General features: G+C 46.1%; 1 protein-coding gene across 1 annotated transcript in view; it reads left to right on the top strand.

Annotated features, from left to right (window-relative positions):
• Positions 1 to 21,099, top strand: part of TRIO (trio Rho guanine nucleotide exchange factor) — a gene marked incomplete at its 5' end in the record, with an annotated part of 370,926 nt that overhangs the window by 160,023 nt on the left and 189,804 nt on the right. The window contains 2 exons of the mRNA XM_082651933.1: positions 3,698 to 3,889; positions 15,553 to 15,684. Coding sequence (XP_082508059.1) covers positions 3,698 to 3,889; positions 15,553 to 15,684 — 324 coding nt within the window. The remainder of the gene's footprint in view (positions 1 to 3,697; positions 3,890 to 15,552; positions 15,685 to 21,099) is intronic.

Below are 21,099 nucleotides of genomic sequence, written 5' to 3' on the forward strand. Positions count from 1 at the left end.
GCTCCCTTTGATGCCCTGGGCCTCTTGTGATTGGACAGCCGCGAGACTACAGTGCAAACAAACACCCCAAAAGAAACCCAACAGTGAATTTTAAATAACGGTCTTATTACATTTTTGGAGTTAATATAACTGCAGTAGAGCTGTAGTTCTGTAGGGTATATGGTTACTTCTCTAGAGAGTTATTCTAGAAATTTTCACCTTAGAGACAGAGTTTTGGTGTGGACTTTGAGCCAGAATTATGAGAATTCACCCTCTTAGCCTTGTAACGTGCGTTAAAGAGCATTGAAACGATGTGCAGACGGGGTCTTCGTTTAAATTAGTTCAGTAAGATGCCATTTAATTAAAGTTCAGTCCACAAAGTGCTCCACTTTAGGTAGTTTCAAAGATAAGATTCAGCGATAAAATGTTTGTAATAGACACTGTCCCAGAAGTTTGATACTGTTCTTGAGTTTGAGGTAAGAGAATTTTGGGGTTAAGTGATTCAGCCTGGGGAGAGGTGAAGAGAACGCAAATGTGGGCCTTTGGGGGAAGCGTCTTAGAAGAATTTGTTCCTAAAAAAATTCCTATCAATTTTTCAGAATATTCTGAAACTTCTAGTAATGGTGAAAGGCACGTTCAGCCGACCATATCACATACTTTAAAAACTAGAAATGTTAAAATACATTTTGTAAAAACTAGAAATGACCGGAAAGGGTCCTCTCCCTCCCCCAGCATTACTGTGACACATTTAGGAATCAGCAGAAGAGGAAGCATGTGTGGAAGACAGGTGTGGTGTGTTAGGAATGTAGAGGTTTTAAATTCTGACTCTTGTTTACCGCATGACCTTGGGCAGTCTGTTTAATCTCTTTGAGCCTCGGTTTCCTAATCTCTGAAGTGGGGATAATCTCTGCCTAACACGGTGTTACATTATTTTACTTACTCTGTATGTGTAAGACACTAAGCAGAGTGCTGAACACAAAGTAAGTACTTGATAAATGGTCGTTATTATCAGTGATGTTATCATCTAATTAAAAATACTGTCAGTATTTTTAGTATATTATAGTAAGAAACTCTTAAGAGTATGGGTGACTTTTTTAGGTTTAAGTATATTTTCTGTTTTTCTATGATACATTTTTATCACTTCTCTAAGTAAAAATTTTAATGGAAAAAGGATGTGGTAACCCTGTGCACTGCGTGGTGACAGCTCCTGGGAGCGCTTTCCAAAAGCCTACCAGCCCCTGGTTCCGAACACCTCCCTGAGTCCTCAGTATCTGTCTAGGACATTTATTTATGCAGAACCGGGGCCTGTTAACCTTCAGCCCTTTCTTGTGCTATCTACAGTGTTTTCAACATTTTTTGACAAAGAAAATCAAAGTGCTAGATATCAGTAAGCAAAGTTGATAATCTTTTAAGAAAGCATTTTAAGGGACAGCAACAATCGTGCTCATTCTCCTGTCACAGGTTTTTTTTTTTGTTTTTTTTTTTGTTTTTTTTTTGCGGTACGTGGGCCTCTTACTGCTGTGGCCTCTCCCGTTGCGGAGCATAGGCTCCGGACGCGCAGGCCCAGCGGCCATGGCTCACGGGCCCAGCCGCTCCGCAGCATGTGGGATCTTCCTGGACCGGGGCATGAACCCGTGTCCCCTGCATCGGCAGGCAGACTCTCAACCACTGTGCCACCAGGGAAGCCCCACAGGTATTTTTAAAGTCTATGATGGTGAGAGTCTAGGTGGAGGTACTTCTAACGTAGGGAGTTGTACGTTTGTACATTGCCGTGCTTGTGTACACACTCATTTGGGCTGTGTGCCACGTGGTTCCTTCCTCCTGCAGTAAGTGACAGAGGTATGGACGAGGCATAAGGCATAGAGCAGTACTCTATTTGCGGAGCACAGTCTGTTTGAGGGGATGAAAGTAATCCAGGGCCCTGAAACAGCGTCAAGGGGGACCCACAATGGAGCCATCCAAATGGACAGCTCTTCTCCGGATGCCGACAGAGGGCATCTGCCGATGCTCTTCCCGACAGACCTTTTGGGTAGATTTTCCTCTTTGAGCATACAGAGAAAGCAGAACTTAGTGAATGTGGCCACCTGTCACCGGAGAGGGAGAATGCATATGAGAAGGGCAGACACTGCTCTTGACCTAGAGGATGCTAGTTAGAGCGTTAATGCCGCATGAGTCAGTGAGGCCAGTTCCCCAGGGATTGTGGCCTTGACTGGATGTCACAGCCTCACAAAGTACCCCCTCCCTGCCGCTGCAGACACCTGGATGTGTGGTAGCTGATTGGAGCCTGCAGCCCAGAGAAGTACCTCCGAGGCTGGCGGCTGGCTTTCTAAACCCAGATAAAGGCGACTCCACCTAGTTTAGGTTTAGGTCAGAAGTGGAGGAAAGGAATGAGTAAATGAAGGTACAGAGACAGAACGACAAGTGCATTCTCTAGGACGCTTACTTGGTGGGCTGGAGACTAGGTGACAGTGACAAGGCTCATGTAGGGGTCCAGGTGTGAGCCAGTGGGTGACTGGCCTGGAGGACTATGGCAGAAAGGAGGAAGACTGTAGAGGAGTTTGGGTAGGTTGGGTAATTAGATTTGATTTAGGGGCAAGAATCGTAGGAGCCAGAGGTGAGTCTACGGTTTGGGGAGACCCATTGCAAGGTGCAGTGTTGTGATGCGTCACGAAAAATAATAAGTAATACATACATGGAGAGCAGCAGCCTGGGATTTGTTGAAGGTGTGCATTCCTCACTCTGCCTTTGCTGCAATGTGACGCTTAAAGAAGATTGAAGGTGGGAGGGGAAATACCACAGTGAGAACTCCTTTTGCAAGAAAAACGCTTTTTTGTTTTTTAAAAACCTTGCACCCTTATTTTGCGGCAAGCTAGTGGACTTGAAGACAGAGATTGCAACACAGTAGAAAAGTGTGATTTAAAGTTTGAACACAGCGCTGTTCTGTTCGCACCCCAGTTCATATTCCTTGGTGAATGTGAATCCATTTACAGATTTTCTGTTGGCGCCAGAAAGATGACTTGGGCTTATGTAGAAAGGAGAGCTTGTTTTCACACAAAATAGCCTCTGGTTGCTAAGTACATAGTTTGTCGTTTCTGGCTTCTAGTTACAAACTGCAGCGGTGGGTTCCTGCAGTTCTGGGTAACTGCTTGCCACCTGGACCCTTTTCAGGATTTGAGGCCAAGAAGCGAGTCATAGTGCATTTGTGTGCACCCACTTGTGTGTGTGTGACTGCTTTGTGCCTAACAGTATCCCTCCCAGCTAGTTGATCTGTAATTTTGCAGGTTTTTTTTTTTTTTTTTTCGGTACGCGGGCCTCTCACTGCCGTGGCCTCTCCTGTTGTGGAGCACAGGCTCCGGACGCGCAGCCTCAGCGGCCATGGCTCACGGGCCCAGACGCTCCGCGGCATAGAGCCGCTAACTGTATGCATTTCGGTGGGATCTTCCCGGACCGGGGCACGAACCCGTATCCCCTGCATCGGCAGGCGGACTCTCAACCACTGCGCCACCAGGGAAGCCCTGTAATTTTGCAGTTTTAAAAATAGAAACTGAGACCAGTACCTATGGTTTATGGAAATCCAAATAGCAAAACACATGTCCTATTACCCCCCAGCTGAGCCTGCTGTTAAAATGTAACTTTGCAGCGAGCGCTCTCCGCATTTCTTGGAAAGACAGCCCGTGCGCCTTCCCCTGACCAGCTCCGCTTTCTGCCCCCTTCACAGAACGTGTACGTGAACATAAACCGCATCATGTCGGTGGCCAGCCGCCTGGTGGAGTCGGGCCACTACGCCTCCCAGCAGATCAAGCAGATCGCCAGCCAGCTGGAGCAGGAGTGGAAGGCGTTCGCGGCCGCCCTGGACGAGCGCAGCACTCTGCTGGACATGTCGTCCGTCTTCCACCAGAAGGCAGAGAAGGTCAGTGCCTGGGACCCCCCGCCCCCGGCCCGGAGCCCTGTGTTCACACGGCAGAGCCCAGGAGGACGCTGGGGCCCTGAAGTCCACGGCTGCGCCCAGCCCGCTGTGCAACCTCAGGCACGCCGTTCCACCTCCTTGTCCCTTACTTTCCTCATTCGTAAAGTGGAGAGAAAAGTACGAACTTGAGCGGCCGTTGCATGGTGTAACGCGGTCACTCATATTAGCTGCTGCACAGGGCCTGGTACGCTGTAGGGACTCGCAAGTGGCAACTGCTGTCCTTTATCCCCTCCTGTCCCTCCTCATCATCACTTGAGGATTCCACTTAGGGTGCTTTGGCAGCAAGTAACAGAAAGCCTGACTCTCAGGTTTAGACATCAGGGGCTGTTGAGTTCTTGTCTCACAACACAGGGAATTGCAAAGTATAGGGAGTTCCAGCCGCACAGTGGTATCAGGGCTGGGTAGGCTCCTGGCTGGGCCTGGCCATCCCCTTGGGGTGCCGGGTGTGTGCCGCAGCTTCCAGCGCCGGCCCCTCTACTGTGGTGTCCCACGCGTGCAGGATAGCGGTGTCGTGTCCTCTCACTTTCTCGGGGCGACAGTGTTTTCAAAAGGTCCCTCCAGCCCAGCCCGCTTCCCTACAGTCCCCTTGGCCAGGAGAGGGGTGCCTGCCCACACCCTGGCTTCAGCGGGGCGGGGAAGGGCAGTTCTGGGTTCTCAGCCTCCCCGGCAGGGGCAAGGCTCTGCCAGCCAGGGCTGCGGTGGGAAAGTGGCTTTGGGATGTGGTTTCCAGTGTCCCTCACAGTTACTAAGTCACTTGTGTGGATTCAGCTTCGCATCAGCTTCATCTGCTGATGTGCTGGTCACAGTACCTTATTTCAGAGGTAACGTGATGTGCGCCCTTAACGCTCCCCACATGCCCACAAACAGGCGAACCTGCTTCAGTGAACACGCCTGGAAAACAGCAAAAGGAAAGTGAATTGCTGTGACTCAGATGCTAGTGCTGGAAGCCTGGGTGGTGAAACACCTTTTCAAGACATAGAGGAAGAAAGCTCAGGAACTTCGGGCCACCAGGAAGACACAAGTGGTTGCCTCAATTGAAACTCCTAGAGCTTCCTCAGGGATAGTTATGGGAGGAAGCCTACGTTCATAGGGGTCTGCACTGACGCTTCTAAGAAGGAAATAGTATCCCTTTCATCTAGAAACAGTCTCTGTTGAGGAGTGAAGGCAACAGGGAAGGTAGAGGCCCCACCTTGCCTGGCATCTTGGCAAGGCAGCTGGAATGTTGCACCAGGTGCTAATTATGAGTGATCTCAACTCGAAACCTTTAAAGTGTGAAGCAATTGAGGAAACAGAGTGGGATAGAAAGGGGAAAAAATCTTAAGAGTCTTATGTGAAAGCTGTGAGTAGGGACTTGCAGGTTTCAGTGGTCAGGTTTTTCTGCTAACTGTATGCATTTCGGTGGTTTGATGATAAAGGAGAAACAAAGCCCCCCACCCAGAAACAGTTTGAATGAAAGTAACAGGAGCCCCGTTCAGCCTAAAGCAGCGCTGTCTACACTTCTCTGTGGCCACCTCTGGTCCCTGTCATTGTCAAGGTCGTGGTGTGTTGTGCATTGGACATTATCGTGGGTGGGAGAAGAGCTTTGTGGCCCCCGCTCGTGTGCCATCTGGAATGGTAACATATAGTGTGGGCTGCAGCCACCCCCTGGGCCTGGAGGTGTGTGAGTTGCTTGTGGGCCCCTAGAAAGGTCCTTTAAGACGATGTGAATAAAGTTGAACAGGGACAGGCTGCTTGGGGGAATAATGGATAGTCTGAAGCATAATAACGCGTAGGGAAAATCTCTCTAACCATGGCAGCTTTCAGAATTGCAAATAAACCCAGAAGATTAATTGCTGCTCTGACCTACCTGAAAAGAATGTAGAAATGTGGGTGCCATGGGGTGTTTCCCCACCAGTGTTTTATTATAAAAATTTTTAGACATGTAGTGAAGTTGAAAGAGCCTGAGGTGTTTTTATTTGGATAAAATAATGGCTGTCATTTATGGATTTGAAGGAAATGCAACTAGATGAATACACTCTGGAACAGAATTTCGTGGGATCCTGCGTGAGCTCTGACAGCGCTTGCAGTCCCTGCGTGTCAGTGGCCACAGAAGATGCCAGACATGACCACTGACATGCAGATGCGCCGAAGAAGATCACACCTCCTAAGTAGTTTTCCTCTTCCCAGGAGAGGGATCTCCGAATAGGTTAACTTTGTTCCCTCTTTTTAAATGCTCCGTCTTCTAGTTATGCTTCAGCTGTTCTCATAAACTCGGTAGGGAAAGGACCAGAACCTGGACATCATAAATAAGGTTTCCATCACAGCCACCCCTTTGACCCTCATCCAGTTCTCATTAAGAATTTAAATGTGATTAGGGTGACAGAGGGCTCAACTCTGTGACCCTGTGGTAAACGGTGTCACTGAAGGAAGCAGCCTTCCCGGAAGGAGGACAGCTCGGCTTTGGAGGGGTGTGTGCTGCGTGCCCAGCCTGCTCCTCTGTCTCTGTGGGTGTTCCTCTGTTGGTGTTCGTTTGTGGGTTTTTTTAATTTTTGAATTTTATTTTACTTTTTTTTTATACAGCAGGTTCTTATTAGTCATCAGTTTTATACACATCAGCATATACATGTCAATCCCAATCGCCCAATTCATCGCACCCCCACCCCCCGCCACTTTCCCCCCTTGGTGTCCATACGTTTGTTCTCTACACCTTTGTCTCAGTTTCTGCCCTGCAAACTGGTTCATCTGTACCATTTTTCTAGATTCCACATATATGCGTTAATATACAATATTTGTTTTTCTCTTTCTGACTTCCTTCACTCTGTAGGACAGTCTCTAGATCCATCCACATCTCAACAAATCATCCAATTTCGTTCTTTTTATGGCTGAGTAATATTCCATAGTATATATGTACCACATCTTCTTTATCCATTCGTCTGTCAGTGGGCATTTAGGTTGCTTCCATGACCTGGCTATTGTAAATAGTGCTGCAATGAACATTGGGGTGCCTGTGTCTTTTTGAATTACGGTTTTCTCTGGGTATATGCCCAGCAGTGGGATTGCTGGGTCATATGGTAATTCTATTTTTAGTTTTTTAAGGAACCTCCATACAGTTCTCCATAGTGGCTGTATCAATTTACATTCTCACCAGCAGTTTTGGAAGTTTCCCTTTTCTCTGCACCCTCTCCAGCATTTGTTGTTTGTAGATTTTCTAATGATGCCCATTCTAACTGTGTGAGGTGATACCTCATTGTAGTTTTGATTTGCATTTCTCTAATAATTAGTGATGTTGAGCAGCTTTTCATGTGCTTCTTGGCCATCTGTATGTCTTCTTTGCAGAAGTGTCTGTTTAGGTCTTCTGCCCATTTTTGGATTGGGTTGTTTGTTTTTTTTTAATATTGAGCTGCATGAGCTGTTTGTAAATTTTGGAGATTAATCCTTTGTCAGTTGATTCATTTGCAAATATTTTCTCCCATTCTGAGGGTTGTCTTTTCGTCTTGTTTGTGGTTTCCTTTGCTGTGCAAAAGCCTTGAAGTTTCATTAGGTCCCATTTGTTTGTTTTTGGTTTTATTTGCATTACTCTAGGAGGTGGATCAAAAAAGATCTTGCTGTGATTTATGTCAAAGAGTGTTCTGCCTATGTTTTGCTCTAAGAGTCTTATAGTGTCTGGACTTACATTTAGATCTCTAATCCATTTTGAGTTTATTTTTGTGTATGGTGTTAGGGAGTGTTATAATTTCATTCTTTTACATGTAGCTGTCCAGTTTTCCCAGCACCACTTATTGAAGAGACTGTCTTTTCTCCATTGTATATCTTTGCCTCCTTTGTCATAGATTAGTTGACCATAGGTGAGTGGGTTTACCTCTGGGCTTTCTATCTCGTTCCATTGATCTGTGTTTCTGTTTTTGTGCCAGTACCGTATTGTCTTGATTACTGTACCTTTGTAGTACAGTCTGAACTCAGGGAGTCTGATTCCTCCAGCTCTGTTTTGTTTCCCTCAAGACTGCTTTGGCTATGCTGGGTCTTTTTTGTCTCCATACAAATTATAAGATTTTTTGTTCTAGTTCCGTAAAAAATACCATTGGTAACTTGATAGAGATTGCATTGAATCTGTAGATTGCTCTGGGTAGTAGAGTCATTTTCACAATATTGATTCTTCCAGTCCAAGAACATGGTATATCTCTCCATCTGTTGGTATCATCTTTAATTTCCTTCATCAGTGTCTTACAGTTTTCTGCACACAGGTCTTTTGTCTCCCTAGGTAGGTTTATTCCTAGGTATTTTATTCTTTTTGTTGCAATGGCAAATGGGAGTGTCCTTAGTTTCTCTTTCAGATTTTTCATCCTTAGTGTATAGGCATGCAAGAGATTTCTGTGCATTAATTTTGTATCCTGCAACTTTACCATTTTCATTGATTAGCTCTAGTAGTTTTCTGGTGGCATCTTCAGGATTCTCTATGTATAGTATCATGTAATCTGCAAACAGTGACAGTTTTACTTCTTCTTTTCCAATTTGGATTCCTTTTATTTCTTCTTCTTCTCTGATTGCCATAGCTAGGACTTCCAAAACTATGTTGAATAATAGTGGTGAGAGTGGACGTCCTTGTCTTGTTCCTGATCTTAGAGGAAATGCTTGCAGTTTTTCACCATTGAGAATGATGTTGGCTGTGGGTTTGTCATATATGGCCTTTATTATGTTGAGGTAGGTTCCCTCTGTGCCCACTTTCTGGAGAGTTTTTATCCTAAATGGATGTTGAATTTTGTCAAAAGCTTTTTCTGCATCTATTGAGATGATCATATGGTCTTTATTCTTCAATATGTTAATATGGTGTATCACATTGACTGATTTTCGTATATTGAAGAATCCTTGCATCCCTGGGATAAATTCCACTTGATCATGGTGTATGATCCTTTTAATGTATTGTTGGATTCGGTTTGCTAGTATTTTGTTGAGGATTTTTGCATCTATATTCATCAGTGATATTGGTCTGTAATTTTCTTTTTATGTAGTATCCTTGTCTGGTTTTGGTATCGGGGTGATGGTGGCCTCTTAGAATGAGTTTGGGTGTGTTCCTTCCTCTGCAAATTTTTGGAAGAGTTTGAGAAGGATGGGTGTTAGCTCTTTTCTAAATGTTTGATAGAATTCACCTGTGAAGCCATCTGGTCCTGGACTTTTGTTTGTTGGAGGATTTTCTCTTTTTTTTTTTTTGCAGTACACGGGCCTCTCTCTGTTGTGGCCTCCCCCTTTGTGGGGCACAGGCTCTGGACGTGCAGGCTCAGCGGCCATGGCTCACGGGCCTAGCCACTCCGCAGCATGTGGGATCTTCCCGGACCGGGACACGAACTCATGTCCCCTGCATCAGCAGGCGGACTCTCAACCACTGCGCCACCAGGGAAGCCCTGTTTGTTCTTTAATTCTTCTAGGTCTTTGTTAAACATTTCTTGCATCTTCTCGATCTTTGCCTCCAGTCTTTTTCCGAGGTCCTAGATCATCTTCACTATCATTATTCTAAATTGTTCTTCTGGAAGGTTGTGTATCTCCACTTCATTTAGTTGTTTTTCTGGGGTATTATCTTGTTCCTTCATCTGGTACATAGCCCTCTGCCTTTTCATCTTGTCTGTCTTTCTGTGAATGTGGTTTTCGTTCCACAGGCTGCAGGATTGTAGTTCTTGCTTCTGCTGTCTGCCTTCTGCTGGATGAGGCTATCTCAGAGGCTTGTGCAAGTTTCCTGATGGGAGGGACTGGTGGTGGGTAGAGCTGGCTGTTGCTCTGGTGGGTAGAGATCAGTAAAACTTTAATCTGCTTGACTGCTGATGGGTGGTGCTGGGTTCCCTCCCTGTTGGTTGTTTGGCCTGAGGCAACCCAACACTGGAGACTACCTGGGCTCTTTGGTGGGGCTAATGGCAGACTCTGGGAGGGCTCACGCCAAGGAGTACTTCCCAGAACTTCTGCTGCAAGTGTCCTTGTCCCTGCCAGTGTCCTTGGCTACAGCCTCCCCCTGCCCCTGTAGGAGACCCTCCAACACTAGCAGGTAGGTCTGGTTCAGTCTCCCCTGGGGTCACTGCTTCTTCCCCTGGGTCCCGATGCGCACACTACTTTGTGTGTGCCCTCCAAGAGTGGAGTCTCTGTTTCCCCCAGTCCTGTCGAAGTCCTGCAATCAAATCCCACTAGCCTTCAAAGTCTGATTCTCCAGGAATTCCTCCTCCCGTTGCCGGACCCCCAGGTTGGGAAGCCTGACGTGGACTCAGAACCTTCACTCAAGTGGGTGGACTTCTGTGGTATAAGTGTTCTCCAGTCTGTGAGTCACCCATGCAGCAGTTATGGGATTTGATTTTTACTGTGATTGTGCCCCTCCTACCATCTCATTGTGGGTTCTCCTTTGTCTTTGGATGTTGGGTATCTTTTTTGATGAGTTCCAGTGTCTTCCTGTTGATGATTGTCCAGCAGCTAGTAGTGATTCTGGTGTTCTCACAAGAGGGAGCGAGAGTACGTCCTTCTACTCCGCCATCTTGGTTCAGGGCCCTTATAAAGACTGAACCCCAGTCTTGTATTAGCTCAGTCCTTTTAGAATCCAGTCATTCCCTTACAATTTCTTTATCCTTTGGAGATGTTTTCTCCTTTTTCTTCCTTTCCAGATATTTGCTTTGAGTGAGAGGACAGCAATTTCAGCAGTTATAATCTCTTCACATCTTACTCGTGTTCGTTTGTGGTTTTATAAACATAAATCTTGGGGTTAGAACTAGATGAGAGTGACGTTTCATAGAGTACACTTCCAGAGATGTCTTGGCCATTCATTCTCTCCCAGCCTCGTCCACAGTGAGGGTGTGCACAGGATCAGAATGTCAGCTTGCAGAAATGGAGACACGACCACAAGGTTACTGATTTCACCAGTAGGCAGTGTCTACGGCTCCAGCCTCCACTTTGTTTGGTCATGTGTTATATCCCTTTATATTAAGAAGCTTCATAGCAAACTCGTTAGAATTACCTTTTTATAAATCAAAGAATTAAAGTGATTTGATTTTACTGCACCTGAAAATCTCCAATTTTCACTATTTAAAAAAATTATTAGAGCTGCACTGTCCAGTATGTTAGCCAGTCACCACATGCGGCTATTGAAATTACTTAATGTTAAATAAATTTATTAATAAAATAATTTAAAAATGGAATTAGGGACTTCCTTGGTGGTGCAGTGGTTAAGAATCCGCCTGCCAATGCAGGGGACATGGGTTCAAGCCCTGGTCCAGGAAGATCCCACATGCCGCGGAGCAACTAAACCCGTGCGCCACAACTACTGAGCCTGTGAGCCACAGCTACTGAGCCCACGTTCCACAACTACTGAAGCCCACGCGCCTAGAGCCCGTGGTCCATCACAAAGAGAAGCCACCGCAACGAGAAGCCCATGCATCACAACGAAGACCCAACACAGCCAAAAATAAATACATACATAAATAAATTTATTAAAAAAAGAATTAAATTTCACCTCGTTAGTCACAGTATCCACATTTGAGATGCTCAGTAGCAGCTTGTGGCTGGTGGCTGGTGGCCTCAGCAGTACAGATGGGCGTTTCCATCACTGCAGAAATTCTGTTAGTGCTGCAAATGGTTTACCTTCAGAGTGAACCATAAATCTGATCACCTCGTTTTATCCATGACTGTAAGGGCCTCTATAATCAGATCATAGCCAAAAACAAAGTAACCAGGACTTGTATAGCTCTTTGAAATTTACAAAGCCCTTTAAATACAAAATCTCATTTCATCCTTAAATCAGCCCAGTGAAGGACATGGGACTAATGGTGTTAATGTCCTTATATTCTGTGTGGGGAGTGATTTACCCAAGCTGGGACTTTCTTCAAGGTCTAGGAGAGTCTTTTGCTCCTGACATGACAGCACACTGTTTCACAAACAAAGCACTTAGATTTATTTTCTTATAAAATTTCACGTTCAATAAAAAATTTTAGAAGTAACATTTACTTTGAATGTATCATAGTTATCATCTGGATAATTTTATCGTATGTCTGGGTTGAAATTTAGAGGAAGATATTACAAATACTGCATCAGTATTCCCTTTTGAGTTTTTTAAGGCAAATAATACACATGTAATTGTTCCCATTTTAATGTCATTTCACTTTATTAAAAGCATAAGTCTAATTCTTGGCTTGTAGTAAAACAAAAACAAGATTCTCATGTAATAGAAAGGGATTAGAATATATATCTGTATATATGAAAGAGAAGGATACTAATGAGAACAGGTGGAAGGTACTTAGAGTGATCACTGGCATATTTTGGTTCAGATTGAACCTGTCTTCTCCAAGTTACTCGGTTGGAGCCATCAGACCTGGATTCACAAGTAGAAAATGCATGATCCCTCCTGTGACTTTGCTGGGCCGAGAAGGGAGCCCATCTCCCTTAAAGGAACCAGGAGAGTGAGTGTGTTTATTAATACTCAGGGAGTAGAAATGATGAAAGAAAAAGAAAAAGTAGGGTGATATCTCCTAGAAACGAAAGCAGAAAATGAGGAAATTAGAAATAAGACAGGAAACGCCGAAGCTTGAATTCATATATGTATTATACGTACAAAATTCAGCCAGGCTTAATTTTTCCAAAGAGGAGAAACCCCCTCTAAATAAGTATTTTAAACATTTACCTTCTAGGAAGTTTCTGTCCCTTTGTCTCCTGAATCGGTGTAACCACCTGTGCTCAGCTGATGCTCCATCAGGAGCTCCTGGCGGGCGTGAAATTCACTGGGTTGGGTGATCCCAGCACATTGGAAGCCCCTGCTCTCAGCAAATGGAGAGCAGTGCAATAAATGCTTCTGACAATAAGTTTGCTAATTAATTATTCAGGCTCTCCTTTTAAAGCTTTTGTATTAATCACTCTTCCCTTGTCTGCCTGCCTCACTTTTGCAAACCAGTCATCTTCTACTCAGCAGCACTGAAGTGACCATTCTGCTGAGCAGCAGAATCCCCAGCTCTGAAGCCGGTTCCTGGTTTGAATCCAGAGAAGCATTGAATTCCCTTTGCACTCTCCTGCCTCTACCCCCAGGCTGGCCAGACACATTTTGGTCCACATTTGAACATTTAAAGCGTCAGAGAGTCCACTGGTGCTGTGATCTGGCTAGAGTGTAGCAGCGACTTTCTGTTGTCCTTCAGGAAGTGTCAGGCTCTGTGCTGGACATCCCCTTGGTGTTCCAAGCCCACAACATATTTGTCAGGATGGTAAGAGAGGTGTGTGCATGTGTGTGTAGGGGGTGTGTAGTAAAGTGGTCAGAGAGGTTTCTAAGCAAACACACCAGTGTCCCTCCCCCTCCCATATCCACAGGGCACATTATATTAATAGGCTCTAGGAGGTTCTATTCTATAGGTACCTGTTGAACTTTGACACCAAACTTGATTCTGGGATGCTTTTTCTTTGTGGAATGCCTGTTAACGTCGTCTTCCTTGGCTCTCCAGATAGGGATTGCTGCTCTGACTCTGATCTTTTTCGGGTGTTGAGCCTTTCAGAAAGCATTCAGGGACTGGAGCTTGGCCTTCAGAGTCTAAGGCTGCCATCTCAGAAATAAAAGACAAAAATTGTGCTTGTGCAAAAGTCCCTGTAAAAACCATGGCCAGGTTTATTTCTGTCATTGGGGTATTTTAATCGAGTGAATTTAGATGTGCAGAGTCCTTGTTCCAAAGATTTCTGTGTTACAAGCTATTCTGCCCTATGTTTTTAGAACTGGGCTATGTTTCTGCAGGTAAATACAGTCAATACTTCTCCGGATACTTTAAGAAATTATAAGGAAGTTAAGTAACTACAGGCATACATAAAACTGCTCAAATGTTTCTCTTTACCGATAGCTTCAAAAACTGGGATTGAATGTATTTTAGCGGTCGTCTTGGTACAGTAATATATTAGTCTGACACTTCTGCTTATTGTGAAGTGTCGTGTAACCAAAACTTGTTTTCACCTTGTTACATCAGAAGCGTTTTATCCTCCTTAGGAATATGTTCACCTCTGCTTTGTTTTGGGTGTCTCATAGTGGCCAGTGTGCAGGAGCAGTTAATTGCTGACTTGACCTGGCGACTGATGAATGTTGATGGTTAACCTCAGTCAATTTCGTATTTGAAAAAGGTTTACAATAATTTTAGAGTCGGCGTCACATGCAGTAATGGAAGAAGATGGAGTGAAATAGAGATCAAGAATGCTTATAATCATCAACTTGACCTAATTGTAGAACACGCCATCCAAGAAATACTTAGTAGAAATATGCCTAAGTAGTCATAAGTGTATTCATGCAGAGGGGGAGAGGCATAAAGAATTTTATTACTCCTTCCATTGCCATGGTGATGTTAGGAGGAGCTGTAGAGGAGGGTACTGAGGACCTTCCCCTGGGCCTGCATCCATTTAGTCATGTTTGAAGCCATCAGAAGCCACATGCTATCAGAGGACACTTAATGCCCTGGGAATTAGTTTCGAGCCCTAGGATTTGCATACAGGTGTTTTTTTGAGCCAATACATTAATAATAAAGGGATTTTTATAAACAATTATTATTCAGGTGACTTGTCTATTTTAAGTTCCTAAAAATGTCATAAGTACCTGGGAGGTTATTCTCACATATATTTTAAGAGAATTATAGCATGTTTCTTACCTGGCAGGTCAGTTACCCTGTTTTAAATAGTCACCCTCTGCATTCCTTGATAAGTAGAAAGACGGCGAGGAACGAGAGTAAAGGAGGTGAAAGCCGGGGAAATATGTCGATGTCTGTTTGGCTTAATTGAAGTAGCGTCTTTAATTGGGCCTTGGGCTGCTTGCCTGGGACGCTTCCCCGCGGTGGATGCTGATAGGGTCCCCCTAGGAAATCTGGCAGTGATTTCTCAGCTGTTGATGAGTCCTGGGATGTGCTGGTGGCAGAGAAGAAGACAGGGTAGGTAGCAGCAGCGACCCAGGACGGCAGCCTGCAGCCCACACTCTCCTCGTTTACGTGCCAAGTGGGAAGAGCCCAGTGACTCCGCAGCCTCCCTTCCGTTCGGTGGGCACAGCTGAGGAGTTTCGGCCCCGTTCGCTTGGTCTCCCTTGATTCCTGTGTGTATTTGCTTTTGGAAAGATAGACACATGGACGCCCTGCTCTTCCTAATGATAGGTAGATGATTTCAGGAATCTTCCGTTGCCGTTTTAATGTAAGAGGAGAGCAGGAGGGCTGGACTAGAGCTCCAGGAGTAGCAAGAGGCTGAGGGGAGGAAGTGGACGAGGCATCTCTGCTTTCCATGGCTAGCAGCGCAGAGCAGTTGGAAACACAGATTCAAATGCGCAACGGGAGAATGAACCAGGATGCCCCAAACCGCTAATGCAGGGCAGAGATGCTCCCAGGGGTGACCACAGAGCCACCTGAGGCTGTGATTTCAAATGCAGCTTCCTGGGCCCAGCCCCAGTTCTGCCAGAACCTAAGCTGGGCGAGGGGGAGGGGGGCGCAGAGTCCAGGAATCTGGTTTGAGAACTCATGTCAGTGCCATTTGAGATGGAGGCCCAACCGTGCTCTGTTCTTAGACACTCTCTCAACCACGCTTATTTCAAAACCACGTTAAAAAGTAGCTACTTCTCAATATCATTTGCTATTGGTAGACATGATCCTTTTTTTTTTATACCATCCCAGTATATGAGCAACGTGGACTCGTGGTGCAAAGCCTGTGGTGAGGTGGACCTTCCCTCCGAGCTGCAGGACCTGGAGGATGCCATCCATCATCACCAGGGAATATATGAGCACATCACCCTTGCTTACTCTGAGGTGAGTGGTCAGATCTACTTCAGCTGTAAAGCAACACTATTTCTGTGTCATAGCACTGAAAGTTGAAAAAATCAAATTTTTGGCTAGTCTAGAAGAAACTTACAAGTTTCGAGTTGAACTGAAGTTTCATTGTAACTTTTGAACTGGAGTTGGGGGTGAGGGCTAGTGAGTAAAACAGGACGGAGCAGAGAGCAAACTCTTCATGGCCCTGTGACGTTTGTGGATTTTCTTTAGAGTGCTTAGAGTGTCATCTGCTAAAATAAATGAAATTGTAATCTTGACTACATGTATTTAGGAAATAGTGTTTTGTGTGCTATTCAGTATAGTCCAACTCAATCTACTATTCCTGAATGAAACTTTCTAGAAAAGAGGGAAACCTGATGTACCTCATGTTCTGGATTTCAAAGCATACACAGGGGCTTCCCTGGTGGCGCAGTGGTTGAGAGCCCGCCTGCCGATGCAGGGGACACGGGTTTGTGCCCCGGTCCGGGAAGATCTCACATGCCGCGGAGCGGCTGGGCCCGTGAGCCATGGCCGCTGAGCCTGCGCGTCCGGAGCCTGTGCTCCGCAGCGGGAAAGGCCACGACAGTGAGAGGCCCGCGTACCGCAAAAAAAAAAAAAAAAAATACACACTTTTTTCAAGTGTGTAAAGCCACTTGCTGTTCTAGGAATCTAAGTGGAGTGTTTTTCTTTCTTAGTTTAAATTAATTATTTAACATATCCCTGCTTTATTTTCTGCCACCTTCTGTGCCAGGCTTTGTTGTAAGGACATTATGTAATCATTTGTTTAATGCCTGCAGCTCTGGGGCGGGGACTCATACTAACCCGCTGTTACAAATGAGGAAAGCATGGTGCAGAGGTCAGGTGACCTGTGCCTGGTTAACAGCTTGTAGGAGGTGGAGCGGGGACTGAACCCAGGCAGGCTGCCTGTGTGTTCTCAGCCACCACTGTGCTAGATGCAGTGACAACGACAAATACACGTAGGTCCGGGCAGGTCACTCTTGTCCACGTCGTGGTCCTCTGGCCCTGCCGACCAGTCTGCCTTTATGATACTGGTTAAGTTCCTGGAGGTGAGTGGGGAGTGGGTAGGAGTTCTGTGCGTGCTTGCTTTCAGCATCTATAGTGAGCATCTGTAATACTATGTGCTCATGGGAAAGATTACTGTGAGACTCCAGTAAGAAAATGTTTCAAACCACCTGTCAGAGGGCTGAGCATGGAGTAGATGTTTAGGAAGTACAGTCAGCCCTCTGTAGCTGCAGGTCTGTGTCCTGGATGTGCGGGGTCACCTGTTCTGCGTGGTTGTAGAAAAGAGACTTGAGCATCCACTGATTTGGGTATCCGTGGGGGTCCTAGAACCATTCCCCCTTGTTACCAAGGTATGACTGTATTTACATCCAGATCTTCCTTTATTTGAGCCACATCCACACCTGTCAAAGTTGTTCGGCCATTTGATTTTCAGTCTGACACGTCCTGCTTCACCAAACAGCTGTCATTCTCGTGTCCTTGGGCCCAGGTCTCCTGACCCCACCATGTCCGCGGGTGAATTAAATGAACGTGTGTTGCCCTACAATATTTGCTTCACAGTGTGGTCCAGTCTCCTTCCTGCCCGTGAAAGTTGATATCTACGTGTTTGTTTCTCTGGACACCTCTTTACTTAACATGATCCCTCTTTAACACTATTCTATGTTGTCATGCAATTAAAAAATAGTCAACTCTGTATTATGTTTCTTAATTTTGCATCAGGTGTTTATAAGCTAATTTGGTTATCTAGTTTATTAGAAACTGTATAAATAAGTGATAACTTTTTTAATAGGAAAAGTGAAGGTTGAACAGATCTGTATTTTTTTAATCATACTGATTCATGAGGAATGTGTGAGTTCCAAAGAGCATTAAGTGTACCTAGTGTACCATCTCCATGCATCGTCTAATTTTGACCTGTAATATAGAAAGTGGATGAATGACCCTGTTATCCCTGGTATAACTAGGCCTTCACCCATCTTATTAATGATTTTCTTGGGAGCAGCTTTTCAGTTGCATTGGTAGGTTCCAGATTGCTATGGGATTGAACAGCTCACACACAAGGTGATTGGCAGGACTGGCCTACAGTCTTCACCTACAGGACTTGCCTCGGACTGAACCTGACCTGCCCAGTGTCATCCTCTGGCCTGGTGGCCGGTCAGCCTGCCCGCTGCCCCTTGGCACTTTTAGCAAAGAACAGAATTCTCTCACCATTCCCACTGCATTCTATAAAAATGGGGCATCTTAACATGGGAACTTAGGTTTACCTCTGGTGTGGTTTCATTAGATTTTAAATTGATACTAATAATTTAAAATGATTTGATGGCAAGTAGACAGCTTCCCAGGCTTAAACTGCAATTTTTAGCCTAAGAACATGTTTGCAACTGAGTTGTAAACTCAAGGAGATGGTGGTTGGGACTAGATGAACAGAAAAGACTTTCAGTAGAAGAGAATGAATTGAAGAGAAATTCAGTAGAAGAGAAATTTTTTTTTCCTTGTAAATTATTTAAATTTGGAGGTAGTTTCAGGCTGCAGAAAAGTGTTAGAACAGGGAGCTCCCGCATCGCCTCGACCGGATTTCCCAGTGGTTTGCGCTGTCCTCTCCCCCCGCCTCTCTCCAGCCCTCACATCGACAGTGACACAACACGACCATCCTGCCCACGGGCCATCCGTACTTCCCCCTGTCCCGGCTACGTCTCTTTCTCTTCTCCGGCCCAGCAGCATGCGGTACGTTCGTGGATGCGTCTCACTGGCCGCCTTCACACTGGAACATTCTTCAGTCTTTCTCTGCCTGTGTCTTTGACAGTCTTAGAGTTCAGGCCTTTCCTTCTGTAGGATGACCCTCAGCCTCCCACCCATGCAGTTTTCTTGGGGAGCTGACTGGGCCGAGTGTCACAGCAGGGGCGCAGGATGCTGACCCCTCCCTCGACTGCCGGTGTTAACCTTGACCACCTGGTGAGGTGGGTGGCGTCTGTAAGGTTTCTCCAAAGTAAAATCACCATGTAAAAATGCATCTTGGATGAGCATGTTGTGGAGAGAGGCAGTGATGTAACACGACGTCTGTGCTTCCTCAGACTTCTCACGGCCTTAGCGTCCCTGCTGACTCCTGCCCACGACAGCGCCACTGTGATGCCGTCAGATGCTGGGGACCTATTTCCATCGTTCCTTCTGTATTCGTTAGGTGACCTTCTGCTGTAGGAAGGACTTTATTTCCTTTCTTCCCCATTTTTTAATTTATTTATTATTTCAGTATGAATCTATGAAATCTTATTATATTCCATGGGTTAAAATCCAGTACTCTGTTTAGACGCCTAAATTGTCCGTGTTTGGACAGTGGGACAACTTAGGCCTCATGTTTCTGTGTTTTTCTGATCTGTCCTTATGGTTATTTGAGCGTTACTACCTAGCATAACAGGATGTTCCCAGGCTCATCTTGTTCTTTTCCTGCCTCATCCCTGAGATCAGGCATCTCGCCAAGAGGTTCTGGTTCCTTGTAGTGTTGCATGGTGTTTAGAAACAGAGTCTGGCTGCTCAGGAGTGCTCACCTGCTTGTGGGGTGTCAGTGCTTCTAGGCCGTCTGAGCAGAGTCAGGAAGCATGTGAATGTAGATATCCATCCACCCACCCACCCACCCATCCATCCACCCACCCACCCACCCACCCACCCATCCACCCACCCACCCACCCATCCACCCACCCATCCATCCATCCATCCAGCTCTCCCTCCATCCATGCATCCACTCATCCATCCACCCACCCACCCACCCACCCACCCACCCATCCACCCACCCACCCACCCACCCACCCACCCACCCACCCACCCATCCACCCATCCACCCACCCACCCACCCACCCACCCATCCACCCATCCACCCACCCACCCATCCATCCATCCATCCATCCCTCCCTCCATCCATGCATCCACCCATCCATCCACCCACCCACCCACCCACCCACCCATCCATCCATCCCTCCATCCATCCATCCATCCATCCATCCATGCACATACATCTACAGCTATTGCTATGTCTGTGTCTGTCTCTGTTTTAAAACCGCACATGTTCCTACTGACACTTCCGTCTCTAATCCAGTACCAGCCTTTCCCTTTCTGTTTATAAATCCCCTTTCAGATGGCGAGAAACCTGATTCCTTTTATCCTCGGTATATTAAGTTATTTGTTCGGTAAGTGCATTTGCTCTGTCTTCCCAGTCTCCCCCGTTCCCCTGGCCTCTGATCACCCCCAGTGCCCGTGCCCTTAGGAAGCCCAGCACGGGGTCACAGTGGCACCTCCACCCCTCACTGCTGCAGACCCTGGGCACTGGTTCCTCCATGCTAGGAGGGGAGGGGGAAGGGGGATGGGAAAGCAAGGATCACTCTTGTCTTTTCAGTGATCTTTTCTTTTCCTAACTCAGTGGTTTTCTAACCTGAGCATGCTGGTTATAAATGCGGCTTCTCGTACTCCACCCCCAGAGATAGTGAATCGCCATCTTTAGTGGGTTTCCCAAGTGGTCCAGGGACTCTGATGCAGATGCTTTACAGCCCACACACTGAGACATATTCCCTGCCTGGCTCTCAAGAGCTGCCGGCCTGCCCAGGAGGCACTCATCCCATAGAAATTTCTTGCGCCCCTGCCATGGGCACAGGTCACTTAGGAGGAGGAATATTGGTAAGCAGGGCTTGTGCTTCCTTTTTCTTTCACCTACTTTTCCTTTCCTTTCCTTCCCTCCTCCCTTTCTTTCTCCCTCCTTCCCTCCTCCTTCCTTCCTTCCGCAATTTTTTTCTTTAAATAGTTACCTACAGCTTCTAGTCTCCGATGACAAAAGTTTGCAGTGGAAACTTTCCCAGCCCTGTTTTTCTCCCGCAGGACACAAACACCTGCTTTTCTGTGCTTTAATTAGACCTGTCCCGTGTTCCTGTTTGTGCTACAGCAACAGGAGCATGCCCGTGCCTCGCCAACAGGAGCTTGCTTCAGTTCACCAGGTTTGGGGCTAATGCTGTCTGATGTAGTTGACCGTAGGAGAGTGAAGCAATGCGAACATCTGGGATGAGCTGTAGGTGTAGAAACAGCACAGAGAGTAGTCATTTGCAACATCTTATCTTAAGCAGACTTACCAACTACTTTCTCAACAAGCTAAATTCATAGAAGTAGTTTTTATCTCAGTACAGTGTGCCCGTGTCATCTGTAACCCTAGCCCCTGCCATCCGAGTTGTGACGTGAGACTGTGTACCGAGCGTCCAGCCACCTGCCCGTGGTCTTCGCCACAGCAGTCCCAAGAGGGGATTCTTGGAGCAGAGGAGGTGAAATGCCACGTCCACCGTGGCCCGCCCTGATCCAGTGTGACTTCAGGGTTTAGTTTCTGCATCAGTTTCTCAATTTAACAAATATTAAAATGTCAGT

The sequence above is a fragment of the Grampus griseus genome (genome assembly GCF_964374135.1).
Source record: "Grampus griseus genome assembly, chromosome: 3".
In the NCBI taxonomy this organism is placed as follows: Eukaryota; Metazoa; Chordata; class Mammalia; order Artiodactyla; family Delphinidae; genus Grampus; species Grampus griseus.